The following is a 22,160-nucleotide window of genomic DNA, read 5'->3' on the forward strand; positions in this document are numbered from 1 at the left end:
AAATAATAATAAACTACACTAAACAAAAACAAAACAAAACAAAACAAAGAGAGAGCTCGTTTCATCATATCCCACTGAAACAAAATGCACACAGCCTGTGGCCCTTATCCATTACAGCAGATCAATCCAAACACAAAGGAATTATCTTGTCCAAGACTTGAAGGTTAGTACCAAATGCTTATCAAGAGCACTTTGTTTCTACAGTGGAGGTGTCTGAGCGTTGATGTGCCGGCTGAGGTACATCAGTGTCACCAGGCAAGGGTGAATGGACCCACACCTAAGGCCCAGAAGCAGCTTTCTTTCCAGGAGGCTGGGGCTGAAGGATGTTTTGACCTCCCACTCAACCACTTCTGCTACAGTCCCCATTGCTGCCAGCTTTTCAAATGAGTGTAGAGAGAAATTACCATTTAATGAAGGAAAAAATGTGGTGTGACTCTTGTGACCCTGTTTTTTACAGCCTTTCCTCATGCAGGATAACCATTGGTTTAGCAAGGAGGTGGGATTTGTCCTACTTTGCTATTTTAGGAATATTTTTCAAGATGGATCAACAGAGGGAGCCTGGATCCCCCATTTCCTCTACAGAACTTTGCACTTCCTTCATTCAAACCCCCTTTTCCTGAAAACAGTGACTAAACCTTGGACTAGGTTGTATTAACATATAGTACAGCCAGTGCACAAGGCATGGGGGTATGTAAAATGTCACACGAGGTTCCCCAGCTCTGTTTTGGCTGGGCGCCTCACAAATGCATGCATGTGTGCTTGTGCCCATGTTTGTGACAAATGTTCTTGTCCTTCCCTCTTCTCACACAAGTGTTTATTGCCTTTGAAGGTAAGAGAATGTCTGATGGCAGAAGATAATCATGATTTTGCCTCTGCACATAATAAAAATGTATATACATGTTTAAGCATACTGCATATATGCCTACATTTTGGACTCATGGACAGGAAGGATCAGATTTTTAAAGGTAGTAGACATACAGCAGAATACTTTGAAGTCTCGTATGAAAATCCTCCTCATTTCCCATCTTTGTCTTTAAGCATCTGTGCACATCTGGGGGTTTTCAAAAGCAAATTTTAAAACCCTTTTATGCACCTATTTGCATTTCTAGGCAATTAAAACTCTAAAAATATCCCCAGTCATCACCAAGAGGCATTTATACTATAAGAATATTCAGATTCATTAACGGTTATTTAGTTTTTCTTAAGGCTTGCTTTATCTTCAAACCACATTTGGGACAGCCAGGGGATAAATTAAGTAGGATTAAATAATGCTATGACTCATCAGCATGCAGGAATTGAATTCAACGTCGACTCGAATATGTCCAATGAAAAGGTGCTGCTAATTCTTGTTCCAGTGCTGTTCCTCTCATTAAGTGGAAGGTAAGGTGCTTTCTTCTTTCAGCTCTGAGTTTTCACCGAGTCATCTTCATTATTCAAAGTGCCATAGCATGAACTATAAGAATCTGGTTGTATTTTGCCTGTCAATTTTTGTCCTAAGGAAATGGGGTGAGAGAAGGGAAAAACAACAACTCTGTGAAGAATTTTAATAAAACAAATCCCCCACCAATCCATCATTTAAACATTCCTTGCTCCAGTAATCATTGTTTTCATTTGACTGGTTGTAACAATAGCTTGGAAAAACTCTGAAAAATTCTTTGAAAAATCTGTTGGGAACAGGAATAGAAATTAAGGGAACAGTATATTTTTTAAATGCAACTAGAGCACATTTCTGACTCAACTCTCCCAGGTCATTCCATTATCTGATATCTCATTTTTAAACAGAGAGACAGAAAAAAAAAAAAAAAAAAAAAGCCCTACTTACCAGGAATACGTCCACAGTCAATATAAGGAACTTGTAAATGCTCCTCTTTTTTATTTCTTGCAATTACAAATACACCAAGGAAAGATAGGAGACACCTGCAAAATAACAGTGGCATCGTATTATTAGAAACAGCTCACTGCATCTGAGATGAGAATCTTTTCCCATGTTTCTTTTTCAAGGACTTCCAAACCCGAGCTGCTCAGTTTTTAAAGAAACTTTCCTTCCTGGCAGCTGTATAAATTCATCTTGGACTCTCTGTCAGACTAGTTTTTGCCTCCCGAAGCTTTACAATCGGTTCCAAAGGCTCCGCAGACAAAATTACACTTTCAGTAATGTATACCTAATCAAATGCCTGCGAGTGTGAGACCGCAGCCTTTGAATCCCTGAGCAAATCTTCTCAGAACATCTAAACTAGCACTCCAGCACTTGCAATTTCATCAACAACTCAGGCTTGTTGCAGACAATCAACATCTCTCTTGTTTTTCTCGTTCGACTGCATGTCTCAGGGGCAAGCTGTAAGCCAGGAGCAATGAGAAACTGCTACGCTCGGATAAATCTTCTATCCGCTCTGTGTTGGACACACGATCGCTACTTCCTGCCTGCCAAATACCTGGGTTGAATTTGCTCATCTCCATTTTCTGCCACTTTTCCTGCAGCCAAACAACATCGCAGGTCTGCGCACCTACCCCTGCCTGACTGCAGAGGATGGAGATGTCTGCAGCTGTCAGCCCGAGCTGTTTGACAGCTTGGTGGCAAGACAGGTCCAGCGGTTCTGGGAGGTGCTTTTAACCATCTCATGCCTGTCCTTGAGTAATGTTCACCTGTTCCCTGAGTTGTTACTGTGCTGGTAGCCAGCAGATCTCTGCTCTCACAACACTTGGGGCCTTCTTCAAGCATTGTCAGCAGCTTCTTCACATGCTCTGAACCTTTCAGCAGACAGGCTGTGCCTTCCTTGGCACAAGACCCTTGTAAGCAAGCAGCTCCTAGAACTGCCCATGCCTAATGGCAGCAAAGGGCAGCCGGACACGCACGTGGAAGGTAACAGGGGAGGAGATTCCTTGAAGTTGTATCAGCACCCCCTAAAACATGATCTTTGGTAGAGAGCAGTAATTTCTCCTTCCTGCAGGAGGAACACATGCTGCTGGTTTTTCATTCCATCATGGGATTAGTAGTTCATAAGTGTCTCACATTTTTACATATTTGGATTCAAAACCGGGCCTCCAAACCCCCGAAGCACAGATATTAATCTTCCCTTTAATGTTTTTTTATCCTACTATAATGGCTATTCCATAATATTTTAATAACAAGACAGGTTTCTTCTTACTGAGAAAAGAAGGTGTTCCGCGAGGCAGTGCTGTTGCAGTGGAAGCGTTAGTGCAGATTTTAGGCCGGCACACTTACCCGAACAGAAACATGAACACGCTCAGCAAAGCTGCACTTTGGAATTCCTGATAAAATATGACCCCTGGAATGTGACAGAAACAAGAATTGCAGATCTTGACTGGATTCCAAGTGATATGAATTACAGCTGGGAGGGTCACAAGCAGTGTCATGCTCAAGTGGAGAAAAAAAATCCCAAATATGGTATTAATACACATAGCTGTGGGTTCACATTATGTGCCCATATTCCATTATCTAGGCTTTCTCGAGATACTGCAAGGGACTGGAGAAGATTTAGTCTATCAGGCTGGAGCATGTGCTGTGTTAGTAACTGCACAGATGCAGGTATTTTTTTGCATTGTCAGCAACAGTTTTTATGCAGGTCAAACTCAAGGTCTTATTCGCAAGCAGAGTCGTACCAGTACAGCTAACAGGTTCTTCATGGATTTAGTTAAGCCACTCCAGCAGACCATGTGGACATCTTAGCTACAATTGGGAACAGGTTTTCGATAACTAGCTCTGTCCCTGATGTTTACACCGAGTTAAAGGCTCCAGCAGCCAAGTTTGCCAAATCTCTCCGGCTGAAGGGATCACTAACTCTTCTGGTCACCCCTCTAACAGGAATTAGCACCTCTGCAGTGGAGGTGACAGAAACAGATGTGTATCTGGATCTCAGCTGCCCCAGTTCACAGCCAAACATATTGGCTTTAAACCACTGATGAGCATAGTTTTGCTTAGAAACACCAGAGTGTGAACCAAAGCCACTGAAGCATGACTGTATCTTCAAAGGCTGCAACTGGGGATGGAGGAATCACGAGAGGAGGTATCTTCCACAAACACCCCACCAAGATTCAGCAGAGCTTGTTCTTCTAAGCCCCACACTGGTTTAACAAACCTGGTGCAAATGCATGTGTATCCAGTCTCAAAGCTATTAAGCCATTCCTGAATAGGTACTTGATCTCTTAAGGAGGCACAAGGCCAAATTCCCCATATGGCTGCAAGAATGCAACCCCCTTTTGGCGAAAGTCTCTTCTCAGTCACAAAGTGTAGGTCTCCTCTAACACAGGTGCCGAGGCAATCTGTGCACGAAGCTAACTCCCCTTCTCATTAATGGCAGCTCTGCATGAGAAACTCCTGCACAGCAATGACAGGAAAGCCCCCAGTGTGTGTTAAAATGAGTCATAAATGTTATAACAACACAATCATTTTGGCTCGTTGCTGATACAGCATCTTAGTCGTCCTCCCTGCTCGTGCTCTTACACTCCGCACCATTTCCAAGATTTGCAGTCCCTCTTTAACAGCACCAAGTTCAGAGTTCTCACCCAGAATAAAATGTTAAATGCTTAAAAGGTCTTTGGAGTCATTTTATTTCCTTCACTTAACCTAGAATTCCACCTTCTGAAACTGAATATACACTAACTACTATGAAACACAGCTGGTTGTCATTTGAGTAGTTTGCCAGGCTGTTAAAATTACTCTACCAGTTCGGATACAGGGAAGCTGGCGTGCACATGGTAAATGCATTTGCTGGATGTCAAGATGAGGCTAAGATAAATGCAGGTAATTCTAGTAAGCCAGCAAGGCATAGCAAGCTGTACGTATCAATTCTGGAAATGCTAGAATTTGATGATTTTTATTTTGCTTTGAAAGTTGTGAACTCACTCATTTTTCAGGACTTAAACACCTGTCATTTAGGAAAAACTTTTGGTGAAGACAAACATGAGTGGTTTGTGGTCCTGTTCAGAGATGGTGATTCTTTGAAAACCTGGTGTGTAGAAAACCATTTTGTAGAGACAGAAGGTCAGGAACCAACCTGAAACGATGGCGCTCGTGGTGAAGAGCATGAAATTAATGGGCACAACTGCTGTTGCTTCGTACAGATGCATTGCTTGGTTCAAGAACCTGGAAAACAAGCGTTATTGCACCTCATGGCTGTAGGATGTTCATTGCACTTTAAGTAAAGTTAGCCAGTTTCTGTCAGTTCAATAAGTGTGACCATTTCTTACCAGGACAGCAAATAGCCCTTGACAGAAGGGTGTGTGTATTGAATTTACTTTCTGGTTTTGACTGCAAAATACAAAAAAATAGGGCAAAGCAAGAAGGTTGGAGTGGAGTCTTCTGACCACAGACTGCCATTGGAGAGACCTTTGAAGCACTGTTGGAAAAACTGTCCTCCACAGATAAGGGAGGAATGCTCGGGTAATGCTGCCGCCGATGGTGTGCCTCAGCTCTTGGAAGTGGTGCTGCCTGCAAGCAGCCAGGGACAAGTCACTCTAAATTAAACAGGTTGTGTAAGGGTATATTTCCAGTGTGGACATGTGTATGAGTCCTCGTAGGAAATGCTTCACTTAGCTGAAACCCACATTGCTGTTGTGGCTCCATCCAACTTGGCTAAAACACGTATTTGTATGTTTATCCATGCAATCACACCCCAGACACACTCTGTCCTGCCGGGAAAGTCCAGGGAGGTGGCTGCAAACCTTGGGTTGGAAACTCTCAGCCTTCCTCCTCAGAAAGGTGACACAAACCCTCAGCAGAAGGGTGAGGCAAGAGTGTGCAGGACCATATGAGCCCAAACTACACACAAACCTGCAGGACTGAAACATTGGGCATGGAGCAGCCCACACAGTCTGCATCAGTGGACCAAAAAGCCAAAGCATTAACCCACTTGTAAGGAGACCAGAGCTATCAGCATTTACCCACGAGGTGATGAATCATGAGGGTGAACTCTCGGATGCACCAACAGATACTCTGTTATAAGAACAGGGAATTTCAAACCGAAAGAGAAAAATCAGGGGACTGCAGAGTGTATTCAAAATCTATAAAAAGAACCACACTTAAATGTTTCACTGGTACAATATATGTGAACAGTAAAAATCCAAGCTTGGATCTGTTTTAGCCATTAAAGTAATTGCATGGTTATTTTAGCAACTGTTGAACAGTCTCCATGGTGCTTTAAAAATAAAGAAATCCTACATATCCACAGGATAGTCAGGATTTTGAAGTCATTGAAAACACCTCATTATTTTCTCCCATTTGCAACAAACTCGGTCACAGAGACTAAAATAGTGATACCAAGGCCCAGCACTGAATCCAGGAGGATGTAGCAGCCCAGGCTGCTGTAAGCTAACCTGACAGTCAAATAAGACAGGAAAGAAATAAAATGAAAAAAAATTAGACTGACAGCACTATCTCCATTAGAAAATGTGTCCAACAGAGAGAGGAAGAGACATTGACTTCAGGGAATGAAATGGGCACATTTTAATTTTGACCCAGCAAAAGAAAGAAAGAATTGGCAAGAAGGAGAGGTTAATTCAGCAGCTTCCTATTTACCAAACTTTTATTTCCTATTTTAAATGCCCTGAGCCATTCTCCCAGGGCAAAGACAAGCTGGATGTAAATCACTCCATTATCTGTTACGGCAGAGTTCCTGAGTCAGCCATGGAGAGTCACTGCACAATAACGCACGGGCTTTCTGATCCCACATGGGAATGGTGTGTTCTGCCACGGGAAAGCTGGGCTGGCTCTTCTACCGGAAAATAATTATGCAAGTAAACACTGGAGCAGTCTAGATGGGATTACTGAATGATGCTATCAGCACCTGAAGCGCAGGGACCAGCATGAAGGGAATGGACTCTCTGTTCAGCTGCAAGTCATATTTTACCGGGCTGCCACCCCCAGCAATCTGCAAAGGCAGCATAAAACAATCACTTAACAGGCCAGAGGCCAGCAGGGAAAACTCCGATGTCCCCCGCTCACCAAAAGCTAACTATTTCCTAAAAAAAATCACAGACATACAGGATAGCAAAGAGCAACATGCAGATTTAACAGAAGCAGGGAGACAGTGAGGGTAAACTCTATTCCAGTCCAGTAAGTAACATAAGCTAGGGAAAAGAGGTGCATAATGAGGGTAAACGTGGCCATTTGAGTATTCAACAATGAATATTTCTGAAAGTAACAAAAAAATAAAATAAATCAGGAACATAAATTTCATTTAATGTGTTCAGTACCTGTGCCAAAACAAGAACTACTCTTGGGAAAACCTTGTATAAGGTGATAATGAGAGGAGGTAGCATCCGTGTAATTAATCAATTATAAACTGAGAAATAAAGCCTAAATAAACAATATAATCAGCTGCAGGCAATTCATGCATCTGTAAAGGCTCTGTCAGGAATTTGTTACCCTTAAGTGCAACTTGTATCTGGAGTTAGTATCAGTACTGAACAGCACTGACAGATAAACGGGTACAAAGGTGAGGAGATAAGTAGAAACTCACTTACTTGACTTGGAAAACACAAGAAGTTGCCATTAAAATCAGCATGATATAAAAAACGGGATAAGTGAGCTGCATTTTCCCCTTCACAGACAGTGTTATCATGCTGGCCACAGCCTTTACAGCGATGACAGTGAGCGATGCTGAAAGGGAAAGGGAAAAATTAGCAGGGCAGGTGTCCTGGTTTCAGTTAGCACAGAATTAATTTTCTTCCTAGTAGCTGGTGGAATGCTGTGTTTTGGCTTAGAATGAGAAGAGTGCTGATAACACCCCGATGCTTTAATTGTTGCAGAGCAGTGCTTATACTAAGCCAAGGACATCTCAGCCTTTGCTCTGTCCTGCCAACGGGCAGGCTGGGGGGTGCAGTAAGAGCTGGGAGGGGACAGACCCAGGACAGGTGACCCAAACTAGCCAAAGGGGTATTCCATACCATCTGACGTCATGCTAAACAATATATAGGGGTGGCTAGCCGGGGGGAGGGGGCCGGACTGCTCGGGGTTAGGCTGGGCATCGGTCAGCGGGTGGTGAGCAATTGCATTGTGCATCACTTGTTTGTACATACTATTATTACTTTCGTATTATCACCATTGTATCATCATTATTATTATTGTTATTATTATTTTGTTATTTTTTTTTTCCTGTCTTATTAAACTGTCTTTATCTCAACTCACGGGCTTCACTTTCCATTTCTCTCCCCCGTCCCAGAGAGGGAGGGGGGAGGGTGAGCGAACGGCTGCGTGGTGTTTAGCTGCCGGTCGGGTTAAACCACGACAGCAGGATTCACAGCAGTGACCTCAGAGCATCAGTGAGGGCGGTGCCACAGGCCTGATAGCTTAAAAGATGCTGAGGTAGAGTTTGGGCACCTAAAAACAAGTGTGTGATGTTATCAACACTCGCTGTATTGCTTCCTAAACTCAGAGTGACCTTATCTCCATGTGTGCTGTGCTTTGCAGTTCTTTTAGCACTGGGTCTGCCACCCTGCATCTGTCCCAAGTTTCCCCAGACGGGCTGAGGTTAGAGCCTGATAAAATCTTGCAAGGTGGCACTGTGTATATGTGTGAGAGAGAGGCTGAGCTGTGGTCGAGGCAAGAACTGCATCCATTTCCCACTGTTGGGCACATGCTCAAAATGCTGGGCTACCAGGCAGAGGTGCTACAACAGCCTCCACATCTCCCAGACACATTTTATTTAGCCCCAGCTGCTAATTTGGAGCCCTTACTGCATTATTCAGCAGAGGGGCTGAGAGGTCTCATTACCCATGCCGAGCAGCAGGGACACCTAATTGCACCCTGCCTGTGACACCAGCAGCCAAAAATAGCTGCTCACCCTCAGGAATTCTCTGCTGAGACAGGAGATGGTCAAAGCAGGTCAGAGCTGATTTTTGGGGTCACGTCACCAAGGACCTAACTCTAAGGACCTAAACCCCATAGGTTATACACAGATTTCAGGTAGAAAACACAGGGGTATGCACTGCATTTCAAGGACCAGGCTCTTAAGACCATCACTGGATCTAGCCCCCCAGATAGCGTGTTTTCAATCCATTTAATCACTGTCAGTGCATCACCACAAAAAAGTCCACTATAAAACAAAGCAGACAATGCTTTTGATATGTATGTCACCAGGGCAGAGAAGTTTTGCAGTGCACATCTTTCGGAAAAGGGGCTGACAGCTGAGCTCAGAGTTACTTTAGATTTCCTTTTGGAGAGCGCTCTTGGCTTGTTGAAGCAAAACCAAGTAGGCTGTGGTTACTGCAAGGAAAACGTAACAAATTCAAAACAAACTGAAAATGGTAAGAAGAGTCAGGGTGCAGAGATGACCTTCGAAGGGAGGTAATTCATCGTCAGGAGCACCGTCCCCCAGCTGGGATCCTGTTCCACCCTCTTCCAGAGCTGGGGGGTGTTGGATTTCGGTTTCTGATTCATCCTCCTGTCGCTGCAAAAATTCAGATTGGCAAGGAGAGCTGCGCTGTGCAAAGAGTTCAGGCCAGGGGCTGGGAGAAAAGGTGGGGGAAGAGGAGTGGATTCAGGTCTGGGGTTTTGGTTTCTAGCCTTTTTCTTACAGCTAGTCCAAAAGTTCAGGAGGAGTTTAAGAGTTGCTTATAGCTGGTGATGATCCTGCTCCCCATCATGAAACTCACTGCTTTAATGACAACTTTGCACCTAGTGCTTCGCCTCCTGCACGGTAATTGAAATAGGTGGTGTGGTTTTCCAAACACAGCAGTAAAAGTGAGCAGAGTAGGTCAAATCCTGGCCTGCACTGGGGCTAATGATATGATAAAAAGCCAAAAAAATACACCCAAGCCTCACCTCCACAAAAAAACAGTATTTGCACTGTGACATGGGATAGTTATTTACTTTAAAAGAATACTTAGAGGTAAAAATCAGTGGTTTGAATTGTCCAACTAAGAGGAAAGATTGCTGAAAAATTCTTCCTGATGAAGGGGCAGTTTCTATCCCTTATAGTTAAAAATAAAAATAAAAATCAGAAAAAAAAAAAAAAAAGGATAAGGATTTGTTGGCTTATGTTGTTTGTTGTTGTTTTGGTTTTGGTTGTTTGAAATTTGGGATGCTCTTTTAGCTAATGTTGCCCTGGAACAGGTTTCAAAACCTAGGAAATGTTTTTTCTATCTCTGATAGAACAATCCCCCCAAAGCTAGCGTGACAAATGATGTCACTTTCCAGCTGTTAGAGCAGGAAACTCAGAAATCCCACTTTAATCTGAAATATTTCCCTCCAAACTTATGATAACTCCCAGTATATACATGAGGTAAGATAATTCTCACCAAAGGAACTTGCAGACTTACAGTAAGCAAAATATTTTCAGGTTCTACAATCACGTCTGTACTTTCTTCAGAATGAAAGCAGCTTTAATATCCACTGAAACACAAATCCTTCTCCTTAAATAAACCTTTCTACATTTTATTTACATCTGTATGAACCCTCCACTGGGAATGTATCTATTCAGATGTTAGAAAAGGAAGAAATCCCCTTCCACAAGCTGCCACTGAGAATATTCTGCATGGAGGCTCCCAACCTTGTCTGCCTCTCTTGCAGCCAGGCCCTCCAAAGGCAGCGAACGTGTTGGATGGTTTGGAGCCCCCTCTCAGCATCCCATAGCTTTGCCGAGCACGAAGTCAGATACGAAGCAGTGTGGCTTTGCAGGGACTACCAGGCACCAAGACAGCTGCGAGAGCTGGAGCCAGCCACAGTTCTGGATTTCCTGCTCAAGGGAATTGTCAGGATTTCAAAAGTTCCCATGAACCCGGATTTGTTTGTTTGTGTCTTTTCTAATAGAGCAGAAATAATGACACATTTTTCCTGAAGCTGCATATGCTCACCAAAACCTCAGCAGCCACCAGCTGAAGTTGTTGTTTTTGCTTGATTTCAGCCTGACCACTGAGCTGCAGTCAGTGCCTGCTGGGGCATGGGTTTGCAGCTCGGCTGCTGTTCAGCAGCCCCACGTGTCCCTTTGGCACCGGTGGTGTCAGGGCAGGCAGGCTCCACAGCAAAATAAGCACAAGAGGCTTCACAGCCTGAAGGACCAGGTCTCCTAGACTTGGCCCAGAGAAGCCTTCCTGGTGGGTCTGCCCAAAACTGCATCAGCTGAGTGTGGAAATCCATCCTGAGATCTTCAGACTCATCGCCCAGCAGCATGTCAGGGCTGGAAACCCTGCAAGCTCTGCCAGAGCTGCCAGGCTCTGTGCTATGAGCTGAGGGTTGGCTGGGCTCTCTCTCTTCTAAATCAAGAGCAGTTAAACAGACTGATGACAGACTGATGGCTTTTGGGGGCTCTTCAGTCCCTTCCTCATGCAGGGAGCAAGAAAATCCTTCATGGGTCCTGCAGAGCTACTGACCTTAATGTTCTCAGTGCTGGGAAATTTAATGGGTGGACTGTCCCAAAAAGGTAGATCTGAAAGAAAGTCTGAGCTTTTCAGCTGGGTAAGAAAACAGGCAGGGAGCTGGAAGAAGGTGGTTGAGAAACCTGCAAGGGTTTTTCACATTCAGTTAAATCTAAATAGTGTAACTGGTAAACTTTATTGAAATTTAGTTGAATCAAAACAATTTGGACCACCTCCACTAGAAACATGCTCTGTAGTTTCTTTGCAGGCTGATACATGCCCCCACTGAGCTCAGTGAAAAAAGATAACCATTGTCTTCAATGGCACAGATCAAACACCATAAAGTTTACAAGACAAAGGTGGGAGAAGATATGGGCTCAGCAAATTCTTAATATACAAAAAGAACTTTAGAGACAGCCTCCTGACACTTTACAAAACAGGTTCAAATTTGACTTTATTGAAAACTGCCTGGTAAAATGACCTCCCTTGTTTCTCTGGGTATTGATTGTTTTCTGGTGGCACCATGAATCAGAGGGAAAACTTCAGTGACCCACTGAATTTTTGGTTTTCTTCCAGAAAGGTGGTAAAGTATAAATGTTGCATATGCAAACAGGCAGAGATACTTCAAAGAGAAGTTCCCATACAGACACGGGGTATCGCTGCATATGCTTACAGTGTGCTTACAAGGTTTTAAACTGCTCTCGTTTACATAACTGATTTTCACAGCTAGGCCTGTTCTACAAAACAGTTTCAAACAACCCGCTTCCCTAAGATCTAAAGTTGAAGTGGTAGGTAGAAAAGGTTCAGAGCACCCTTGCACACACCGTATTCATATAAGGAAATCTGTAAGAAGAAATAGCCCCAGCAATAAGCACAGAAACTATGTTCCATAATTGGCTTTTCTCTTCAAAAAGACCACAGCAAAATGATGTGAAATGTTTCAGTGATTCTCCTTCAGCACACTCCTTTGAAGTGGCCCTAATCTAAACTAGCTGGGGGGGACTGAATGACAAGGAATCATCAAGTAACAGACAGGAACATTAAAGTGAATAATGTGCTCTTACCCAGTAGTGCTACCATCATTAACAAAATCATGATGTGCTTCACAGCCTTTCTTTTGTAAAAATAGAGGAGAATGCAGAATGTTATAATTTCTAAAATCTGGAAATAAAAGAGAAGGAAGTTAGAGCTGTAGAACTGTGTAATAAATGCTTCATTCAAAGTCTTTGAAATGTCTCATTTTTGCACTTTGAGCTGTATTTTCTCACTGGTAGCACTGGAAGACTTTTTAAGGTGACAGTAAAGATATCCATGTTTAGTGGAAACATTTTTTACAGAACCTCTGTGTGTATAATTCCTACAGAGTAAGAAATTATAAAGCAAATTCCTCCTGCTTACCTGGAGGAACAGCAGCCCCTCCTCCTAGCTATGGCATTGATAGCATCACTCCTTGTGACAAGCAAAATTATTTTTGCTACTTTCTTGCCCTTCTCCCCCAGCCTACTCAGGAAAATCCCCCAAAGCACTGTCTTTTTGCTCAGACTTTCTGCCATACATCATGAGGGAGAAAGCACTTATTTCCCGTGGTGGTTCTCAAATCGCAGGCTACCTGTCAGGAGCCTACCTGGAAAAGCTCAGTGACACACTAGCAGACCACACTGCAGGACATCTGCAGCTGCTGAAGCAGTTTTACGTACACTGTGCACGGTCCAGACTTGCTCCCTCAATAACATCTGACAGACGGCTGAATTTACTGACTCGCTGTTAACGTGTCTCACTGCATCACCACCTCAGCAGAAGCTCCCTGCTATTATCAGCTGCCCAGGTCACCACTACGCCCTTCTCTGTGCTGAAAAGCTGGGCAGATGAAATGGCTCTGGGGATCAACTCAGCTTCCAGCTCTGAAATGCTCAAAAGCGTGGGTATTCCCCCTCCAACCCACGGCATAAGGCAGTTGCCCAAATGCCTCTCTTTGCCTAAAGGAAGCAGGGACTGCAAGTCCAGAAAACTCCTGTGAAGCAGGTTTTGAACACTGGGACTCCATGGAGAAGGAGAAGTTTGGTGATGCACATCGGGAGTAACCGAATGGGGAAAATTAGACAGAAAATGAGAATGCCATCATTACTGAATCTGGTTATTTTCATTGTTTTACCAGGGAAACAAACCATAGAAAGTCCTCATATCTCGCCCCTTGGTTCCGTCACCAACATGCCATTCTGTGTTTTATAATGTCTCTCCACTCTTCACCCATCACTAGAATAAAAAAGATCTGGGTGTTGCACTGCTGAAATCTCAAAAGAAGCAACTGAGCGGTTCACAGCAGCGGTTATATAATGCAACATAGCTGATTTCTCATTTTTGGAGAATGAGTGCACTAGGAAAGCAGTCATCAGCTACATTTAGCAACTCAAATTCTCTACCACACTTACACCTCCCCCAGTTTAGTAGTGTACAAAAATACGAACAGAACATAGCTATGCTTTTGATTTGCATAGCTATTCGCTTCTGATTTACCTTCACACTGATCTTTTGCTCCCAAAGGCAGCTGAGAGACAATTGCATCTCAAAACATGACAAATGCAAATTTGGATTTTATACCAACTTCCTTAAAACAGACAAACAAACAAAAAACACAAACATTTATCACAAAATAAAAACTAAATGATTTATTTTTGTTTGTTTGCTTTTGTAAACTGTTTGGATATAAGAAAACATTTTGCTGCTGGTTAAAAAAAAAAAAAAAAAAAAAAAAGCATTCCTGGACTAATCATAGCTCAATAATATTTGTAAGCTCCTGCTGAGTGCTGTTCTTTCCCTCCAGAGTGACTTCCCTTCCCCTCAGGCTTGCACCCAGAGGTGAAAGGCAGGACATCATGTGGTACAAAAGTCTCACACCAAGCAACTTTGCCAGCCTCTGCATCTTCATTCAACAGCACAACACTGGCTATGTCTGATTTGGGAAACGACGTAGAAGTCATGTTAGGAACTGCAGATTTGTGAGTTCATCTTGGCCTCCCCGTGAAAAACTGCAACAGGGTTTTGAGGGAATTCAAGAGGAGAAGTGAAGGTAGCAGATTTGCTGTTTGTGCCCCTGGCAAACACATCTCAGGGCCAGAGGGGAATATCATGTTACCCAGCTGCAGCTACAACAGCCTTCAGATTGCTTCAGTTGCTATTTTGACAGTGAACAATTGCTAACAGAATGGGAGAAAGCTGTGCTAAATAAATATCCCCCACATGGAAAGGAACCCATACTAAGCTGCAGAGATGTCCTATGTGTCATTTTCCATGATGGGCATGTGGGGTGGTGCTCTGGGGACAGGGACCCTGCAGGACCTGCTCCCCTGGTGCTGGCGCAAACCTGAGCATCCACCACCTCCCCCAGCCCAAATCTTCCACAGAACAAGCCCAGGGATCATCACTAGCCCAAACTGCTCCATAACACCAGCTGTAGCCCTCAGCACCCTCTTCCCCAGCCCCCAGAGTGGCAGGTAGTGCTGAGCACCACCAGTCACAGCTGAAGCAGGTTGCCACTGCTAGCTGCATCCATGTTGGTCCTCACCCTGTCATCAGCTCGTCTCTTGCCAATGCTAGCAAACCCACCAAGAAAACTCTGCTCTTGCACTCTGAGCATAAAATTCAAACAATTTTTTCTCACGTCACGCTGCCCAGAAGCCGAATTTCTCCTCCCACCAACAGGTCACCTTGAATCAGCAGACAAGGGAGGGGACATTGCACTGAAGTGGAGTGTATGGCTCCTGACAGGACCTCCTGGGGTGTACTGGCTGTTACCTGTGATTGTGTCTTGGGAATTACCCGAAATGGTGTTAGGTCTCATAGCTGATAGCTGTGGTCGTGTTAAATATAGAGACCAGGAAGGGGAAGCGTGTAGATTGTATCAGCTTCATACATTCTGCTCAGAGGAACTGAAGGAACTTGACCTGTTTACAATCATTTTTACTATTATAACTAATCTGTACCGAAGTCTCCTCAAGCCCACATCATCAACATTTTTAGAATTGTGATGTTTTCCATGTTTCTAAGCATTACCAGAAGGCACCAGAACAAATTCCACATTGTCTGCCTCGACAGTTTTTCTGGGACATATAGCAATACAGGGACCAATGTACCAGGAGGGTCTTCTAGGCACTTTGAAGAAAAAGCAGAAATGCTTTGAACCTGATTTTACAGAGATTAAATATTAACAGCCCAGTGTTCGCTACACTACTGTTTAGGGAAGCCTAAGAGCTACATCCATAATTGATGTCTTCTGTAGTGACTCAAAGTGCACATAAACAAAAACAAAACAAAACAAAACAAACAAACAAACAAACAAAAAACGCAAACAAAAAAAGCAAGCTAGGACAGTGATTCTTGCTCAGACATGAGTATGCTACTGCAAAGCCTCAGAAGGTGACTCAAAGTTGTCTCATGTGGGAACTACAGGCTATTTCTGCAGAACTCCTCTGATGCCAGTGGAGTGCCACATGGGGATGGTTTATCACCCACACAGAACATTTTGTACCACTGGGGCTTTGTATTTCTCAGCAGACCACACTTCAGGGCTACTTTTAGAAAGACTGTTGGACTGCATTATAGTGCTGTACTGTCTCCTTTCTATATATATTTATACTGGAAACTCTGCAACTTCTGCTGTGCTTTTTTATATATCGGCAGTCAACCTGTGCTGGAAATTTTACAAACAAATATGAAAGTTGTTCTCTGTCCAAAAAGCATGTTTACAGCAGGGTTTGCTTGAACTTCCAGCAGCATATCAGGCTAATCAGGCTGGTATCTTAGGGTCTCTTGTGGAGCCTTTCACTCCTCCCTTTTCTTTTGACACAAGAAGCTCAAAGCAGATGAATCCAGGGAGCAGAAGGAACAAATCAAGCTTGATGTGTTGTTGAGACAACAAGACTTGCTGTATAGTTGCTCCATTCTCCCCTGTAATCCATGCTGTAGAACTGGATGCTCATTAAGGCAGGCAAAGGAGAGACGAGGGGAAAGAAAGTCCAAGGGTTACTCATCACCTCCTTATACTTTCTCCTAAGAAGAAGACAGGACAGTCTTCCCAGGCATTCAACTGTGTTCTTCCTGAAACAAAGTCAAAATGTCCTCAGATAGGGAAAAGCTCTTTTTCAGCTACCTGTTAGCTTTAAGAAAATGTGAACACCAGACAGCACAGAAATTTCTGGTGCAATGGGTGTGGATGAAGAGTTGTCTCCCTCCACCATCTCTACGCAAAAGCATGAAGCAGCAGTTTAAAGTCTAAATGACAGGCTGTTTTGGTACCTACAGGTGGAAGTGGATGGTAGAAGGGTATATTTAGTAGGAAAAAGATGGGGTCCTCCAGCAAGCAGCAACTGAGCCTCCTGTTGTGAACCACCTCCTAAAAGAGTCCCTCTCCCTCTGCTAGCTCCATGGATTTTTCTGAAGCTCTTGCTGAGGCTGAAGATAATCTTACTGAGCACCCCAAAACTTCTGGGCATTGCCTGATTGAAAGTGCGTGCTATGATCTGGGGAGCATGACCATTAATTCTTTCATTGAGCTGGATTGCCAAATTACAGGAGCTTTAAAAATACACAAAAATAGAGCAAGAGGATCAACTTTTGTTTTGTGTTAGCATGTACTTTCTGCTTAATCAATAGTCTCATGGATAGCTAAGATGCACTGAAAGCCTGCAGGCTGGCTAAAAGATTAAGATCCTAAATCTGTCTACTCAGTGGCTTTCTAACTCAGCTTCCTACTGAGAAAAACCTGTGTGCTAATAATCTAACCCACCTGAGGAAATGTATTGGGAAAAAAGTAACCACTTCTGAAACTCCCATATTTCAGCTTCTGCATTCAGCTGGAGGAACAAATTTTCAGCATTCCAGAGGGGAAGAGAGGGAGAAATTCCTCCTACTCACTCTTGTCTTGTTCCTGATGTTAATTAGATACATCAAAGAAGATTAATGGAATTTGAAGTTTGTATATGGATACTTTAATCAAAATGGTATTTTTGTGTTTAAATTCAAACTCAGTTTCAGATTAACCTGAGTGGCAGTGAAGCAGTCCATCTCTCCACATTTCAGCTCTGTACAAAACTCCTTTTAGGCAGCCTCAGCAATGTGGGGATAAAACAGTGATATGACAGAATAAAGCAGGATCAAGAGGATACATAACCTAATTTTCAAAGGCAGAATTTCATCAAATTCCAGGAAAGCACTGTAACTAATATGTATATGCAGCCAGTGTGGCATGAACACACACATAGGAAATATAAGCAGTGCCAGTATTTAGGTTTTCCCTCAAGCCCACTAAAAAAATAAAATCTTTCTTTCTCATCAGTTCTGCACAACTGTGACTTTTCCCTGGCTCCAAAGACATCGTTTGGTTCGTCAGCTTGGCAACTAGGACGATGACCCAAAGACTTGCTCTCTTTCTTATGATAACCACACAGGGAACAATGTGTGTATCTTCAGCAGCAGTTTTTCTGCCACTAATTCTTAATGCTGCAAAAAAATCACAGTTCTTGTTTAAGGAGAAGTGTGAACCAAATACTCACCACATATACTAAGAAAGGCCAGCTTACTAAGTTATTCTGTACTCGTCTTGCTGTGAGCTCTTGGGGTACATTTGGAGCGAATGTCACCAACAAGTATGTCCCTGCTACTGCCAGTGTTCCTCCTTTAAAGAAAAAGGAACGTTATTTTGGTAATACACATAATCATGGTCATCTCTCTCAAGATCACTTGGAAATAGCTTTCAGAAGAAAATTGGAGTCCGTTTAATCAGATCTGAGCTTAGGTATTTGGACTGCCTGGCATTTGTAGGTCCTGTCTATTATAATTTTTAATAAAGACCCAACGTATCTGGTACAGTTTTTATTAAAGACCCAAAGGATTCTGGAAATATGAAAAAAGCTGTCAGTAAAGCCTCATGGATTAGGGTTCCAATGCAGCAACACATTTTCCAATATGCTCAATTCTAATACCAAGTGCATGACAAAAGAGAATCTATCCTTTGTATTTCTCACGGACACAAAGCCGGTCACATAAACTTCTCCTAAACTGAAAGGACAAGTTGCTTACCAAGGCAGACAGCTAGATCATTAACCAACAAAAATATTCACTGCTCTCCTGAAGTCACTGTGGTCACAGAGGTCTGCATCAGCTACAGACCTGCCCTGGAAACATGAAGTGCAACAGATATGTTCCAGTCCAATGCTTATGTGAAGCTGTCACAAAGCCAACATCTTGGCCACTCCCTGATGCAGTTGCAGACCTATGAACTGATTTATAAAAAGCTGATCTGCAAAAAAACTGTTCAGCCATTGGGTTGCTGGGGCCCCTTTTCAAGGTCGAACTTACATTATTGTGCTTTTAATAAAAATCTGGAAGTTCTGCTTTGTGGACAGCCAGCTGACAAACACAGATGTTCATTGAGGTATCTAGATAGAAGTGAGCTGATCCTGAGCTCATAAGCTGTATTGGATTAAGGAAGATATTAGATAATCAATTTTTTTTTCAACTAATCTTTAAAATTCTTGGCAAACCTATAGATTGGTATGGAATACAATGCTCAGGAATACAAAACAAAGCACATCCGGAGGACTTTGCTGGCACTGCTATTGCACACAGTTTCTTTGGAAAAGCAGAACTGTTCTATATTTATGTGCTTGCAAAAACATCACCATATTTCCCATCATACAGCTCATTCCTATGGAATGTAGCAACATTGTTAAATCCTTCTTGCAAAGTCTAACTCACAGAAATAAAATAAATCAGTGCTGAACGCTACTTAAAGAAACACACAATGTATAAGGCCATAAGGGAAACATGATCAGGTTGGGGGGGGGGAGGTATTTTGAATGTAGCAGCTGAGTTGGCAAACCTGGATCCCAAACCTAAATAAATATAATAGAGTATTCTTGGAACAATACTGAACAAATCTCTCCAAAACATTCATGAGAACAGCTGGGATGTCCTTGTTATAGTATGGACAAACAAGCCTAGATGCTAGGAACCCCACAGTAACACCAGGTGCCCCATGACCACATCAGGTGCATTGTCCCTGTCAAGATGGCTTGGTGTAAGACCTTGAAATCTGCTTGTCTCTCACTATTACAAGCAGGGCAGTTTTGATATGCAAAAAAATCTTGGACACGCACAAAAAGTTGACATGCTTTTGCAATGAAGACCATGTTTCCCAACAAAACTCTTGACAACATGATTATTTGCTCTTTGAAGTGATAAAATTAATACCAAAAGGGAAGTTGTCACTTTTAATTGGGCTTGAATTTTTGTGCAATGTCTATGCAGTAAGAAAAAAAACTCTTATATTTGAATGAATAACTCAATAGTATCATTGCTTTTATTAGAATTGTGTCGTAGTCATAAAGATAATACTAAATACAACCTCAGAGGCAAAAGCAGACAATGAAAATAAATTTGAGCAAAAGGACACATAAGGAATGAATTATGGTTATAGGAGCAGAGGATTTGGGAGTGCAGTCTTTTTCACATGCATTGAAGATTCTCCCTCTTTTTGTCACCTCTTCCCAAATTTGTAAGTATCTGCCTCGAAACACTTGCTTGGTGAAGTGGGAGTGTGAAGGTGGGGGGCTGCGTGAGAGTTACAGCTTGCTAAGCATATGGCAACACACATGTCCATATTAGCAAACGCTTTACTTACCCAATATATCAGCAGCCCTCACGGTCTGCTTTAGGAATAAGACAGAAATAACTGCAGTACCTAGAAGAGAATTATAAAGACTTTTTTTTTTTTTCTTTTTCTTTCTTTTTTTTTTTTTTTTAAATATATGATAGAATATATCAAGTGCTATAGCAAAAACTGCCCTGGGCCAAGTATAAATATATCTTGAGGCTGTTGTTGTTGCACCATACCATGATATAAACAGACATGAGTCCATTCCAGCAACCAACCAACACTCAGTTTTTGTAAGATTTTAAACACATCCAGCAGGCTCTTTGATGGTTGCAGGGATGCAATACCCTTCCCATCTCCCACACAGGCACTGCATAAACTGCCCTCATTCAGTCATACTGGGAAGCGTCGGGAAATGGGCACTGAGCGGCCCTACTGCTCCTCTCCCTCTTTTATCATCAGCTTACTGCATGGACTTGCTTAAGACAATTTTCACCACAGAGATAAACTTCTGCTTCTCTTGACTTCAGTGGATTAGAGGCTTACAAGTGAAGTAACAGCAGTACAACTGAGAGGAAGAAAGCCACTGCAAAAACTTTATATTTGTAATGAACTAAGAGACTGGTCTTGATGTCTGCAAACAAGCAGGTGGGGGAGCTAGCATATATGCCCTACAGGAGTGCTGCTCATGGTCTTCTAGAGTGACTTCTAACGAAGAGGGGGAAAAATGGAAGTGAGCCCTGGACATGACCTTTAGGGTCCTGGCAACCCTTTCCATTGCCCAGGTCCCACATCTCCCTGGTGCCTGCTCCCAGCCCTGCCTCTTCTGGGTGGGTGGGTGAGCAGCAGCACAGCGATCACGACAGGGTTTCTAGTAAGCAGCTCAGTGTGGATACATGCTAGAGAAAGAAGAAGGGGTTTGGACTTAAGATGGGTGAGACTGTCAGCCACCTGCAAGAGGTGGCTCTCTTCCAGCAGACAACATTAGAGCATCTACCTCTAAAGAGAGGCAACAGAGGCTGAAGAGTTCCTGTCCAGAAGAGATGAGGAAAGGCCTTTGGCAGAGGTGTGTTAGTAATATCAGATTCATTTAGAAACCTCTTAGAGAATGACTGTGCTCAGGAGGGATTCTGAAAGGGTACATTGAACCTAAATCATGGGAAGCTGTTACAGGAACTCTGTTCCTGCCTACAGCATGAAATTATTGGTTTATTCTTGAAATAAGAGATCTTTTCTTCACCATCTTCACTTCATTATCTCTATTGTTCTGATGCAAAAATTAATCTGTTGTTAGCTACTAGATGTACTCTAGATATATAAAAAGAGGTTCAGAACAAGAGGTAAACAGAACTGGAATTCAACATCATGTTGGTAGAAAATCAGATAAAGCGTAAGTCATAAATTTAAACTGCATAAAGAGTGATGGAGACCTAAGCAAATGAGTAAGAGCAATACAAGAATCTCTATCTGAGAGCACCTCACTGAAAGTAAGCTACCTGACACGGTTTCCTTTATTCGGTGTTTCAGTGGTAACTTTCCTTGAGAAAAGACACTGGTATCCAGGCAACACTGGCAATGCCAGAGCTACCTGGATTCAGAAAAGAAAGAGGATAAAAGCCAGGAAAGAAGCAGCAGCAACCCAAGTTAGTGCAGGAATTAATTACTGCTCTGTCTCCTTGCTGTCAGAGCTCTCCCGAACCACATCTCAGACCACCCCTGCAGGCAGCCACTGTAACAGCAAAGACCTGTTGCTTAATGACCTGAGTGATTTCTTTTTTTTTTTTCTTTTTTTTTTTTTCCTTCTTTTCTTTTTTCTTTTTTGTTGACTGCCCCATTGTCTGGGCTCTCAGTGCGTTCAGTGGAGATCTAGTAAATGCAATTTAAAGCTCAGTTCCAGTACTGGCATCCAATTCGGGGTGAGATGAGTTATGCTCCAAATTCCACTGCCTGCTTCTCTGGAGATGGCAGCCTGGGGAGATCACAAGCTCTCAGGCTGGCAGTGGGCACAGGCAGGCACTGGAACACATCCAGATAATGAAACTTGTCACTCAGTCTGTCATCCTCTTTAATAATGCATTCAGATGCTGCAAGCTCTTTCTCCAGAGATAGCTGGTAATGCACAAGAGATCATGAGCTTAACAGAATATATGCATAATTAATGCACTTTACGATGTGTGGTATGTAGAGGAACCTAAAA

At 42.9% G+C, this 22,160-nt stretch overlaps 1 protein-coding gene across 2 annotated transcripts in view; it reads right to left on the reverse strand.

The window, feature by feature from the left end:
* Positions 1–797: 797 nt before the first annotated feature.
* NIPAL2 (NIPA like domain containing 2) overlaps positions 798–22,160 on the reverse strand; it is a 47,134-nt gene continuing 25,771 nt past the window's right edge. Inside the window, exons 4-11 of one of the 2 annotated variants that reach the window (XM_084510467.1) lie at positions 19,991–20,050; positions 17,862–17,983; positions 12,378–12,474; positions 7,483–7,618; positions 5,016–5,104; positions 3,224–3,287; positions 1,823–1,917; positions 798–1,493 (exon numbers count right to left, since the gene is read on the reverse strand). In XM_084510467.1, coding sequence (XP_084366593.1) covers positions 1,399–1,493; positions 1,823–1,917; positions 3,224–3,287; positions 5,016–5,104; positions 7,483–7,618; positions 12,378–12,474; positions 17,862–17,983; positions 19,991–20,050 — 758 coding nt within the window. In that variant the 3' untranslated portion in view covers positions 798–1,398. The remainder of the gene's footprint in view (positions 1,494–1,822; positions 1,918–3,223; positions 3,288–5,015; positions 5,105–7,482; positions 7,619–12,377; positions 12,475–17,861; positions 17,984–19,990; positions 20,051–22,160) is intronic. The other variant, XM_084510468.1, reaches the window with a different exon arrangement.

Source organism: Aythya ferina (assembly GCF_964211825.1).
Source record: "Aythya ferina genome assembly, chromosome: 2".
Taxonomy (NCBI): domain Eukaryota; kingdom Metazoa; phylum Chordata; class Aves; order Anseriformes; family Anatidae; genus Aythya; species Aythya ferina.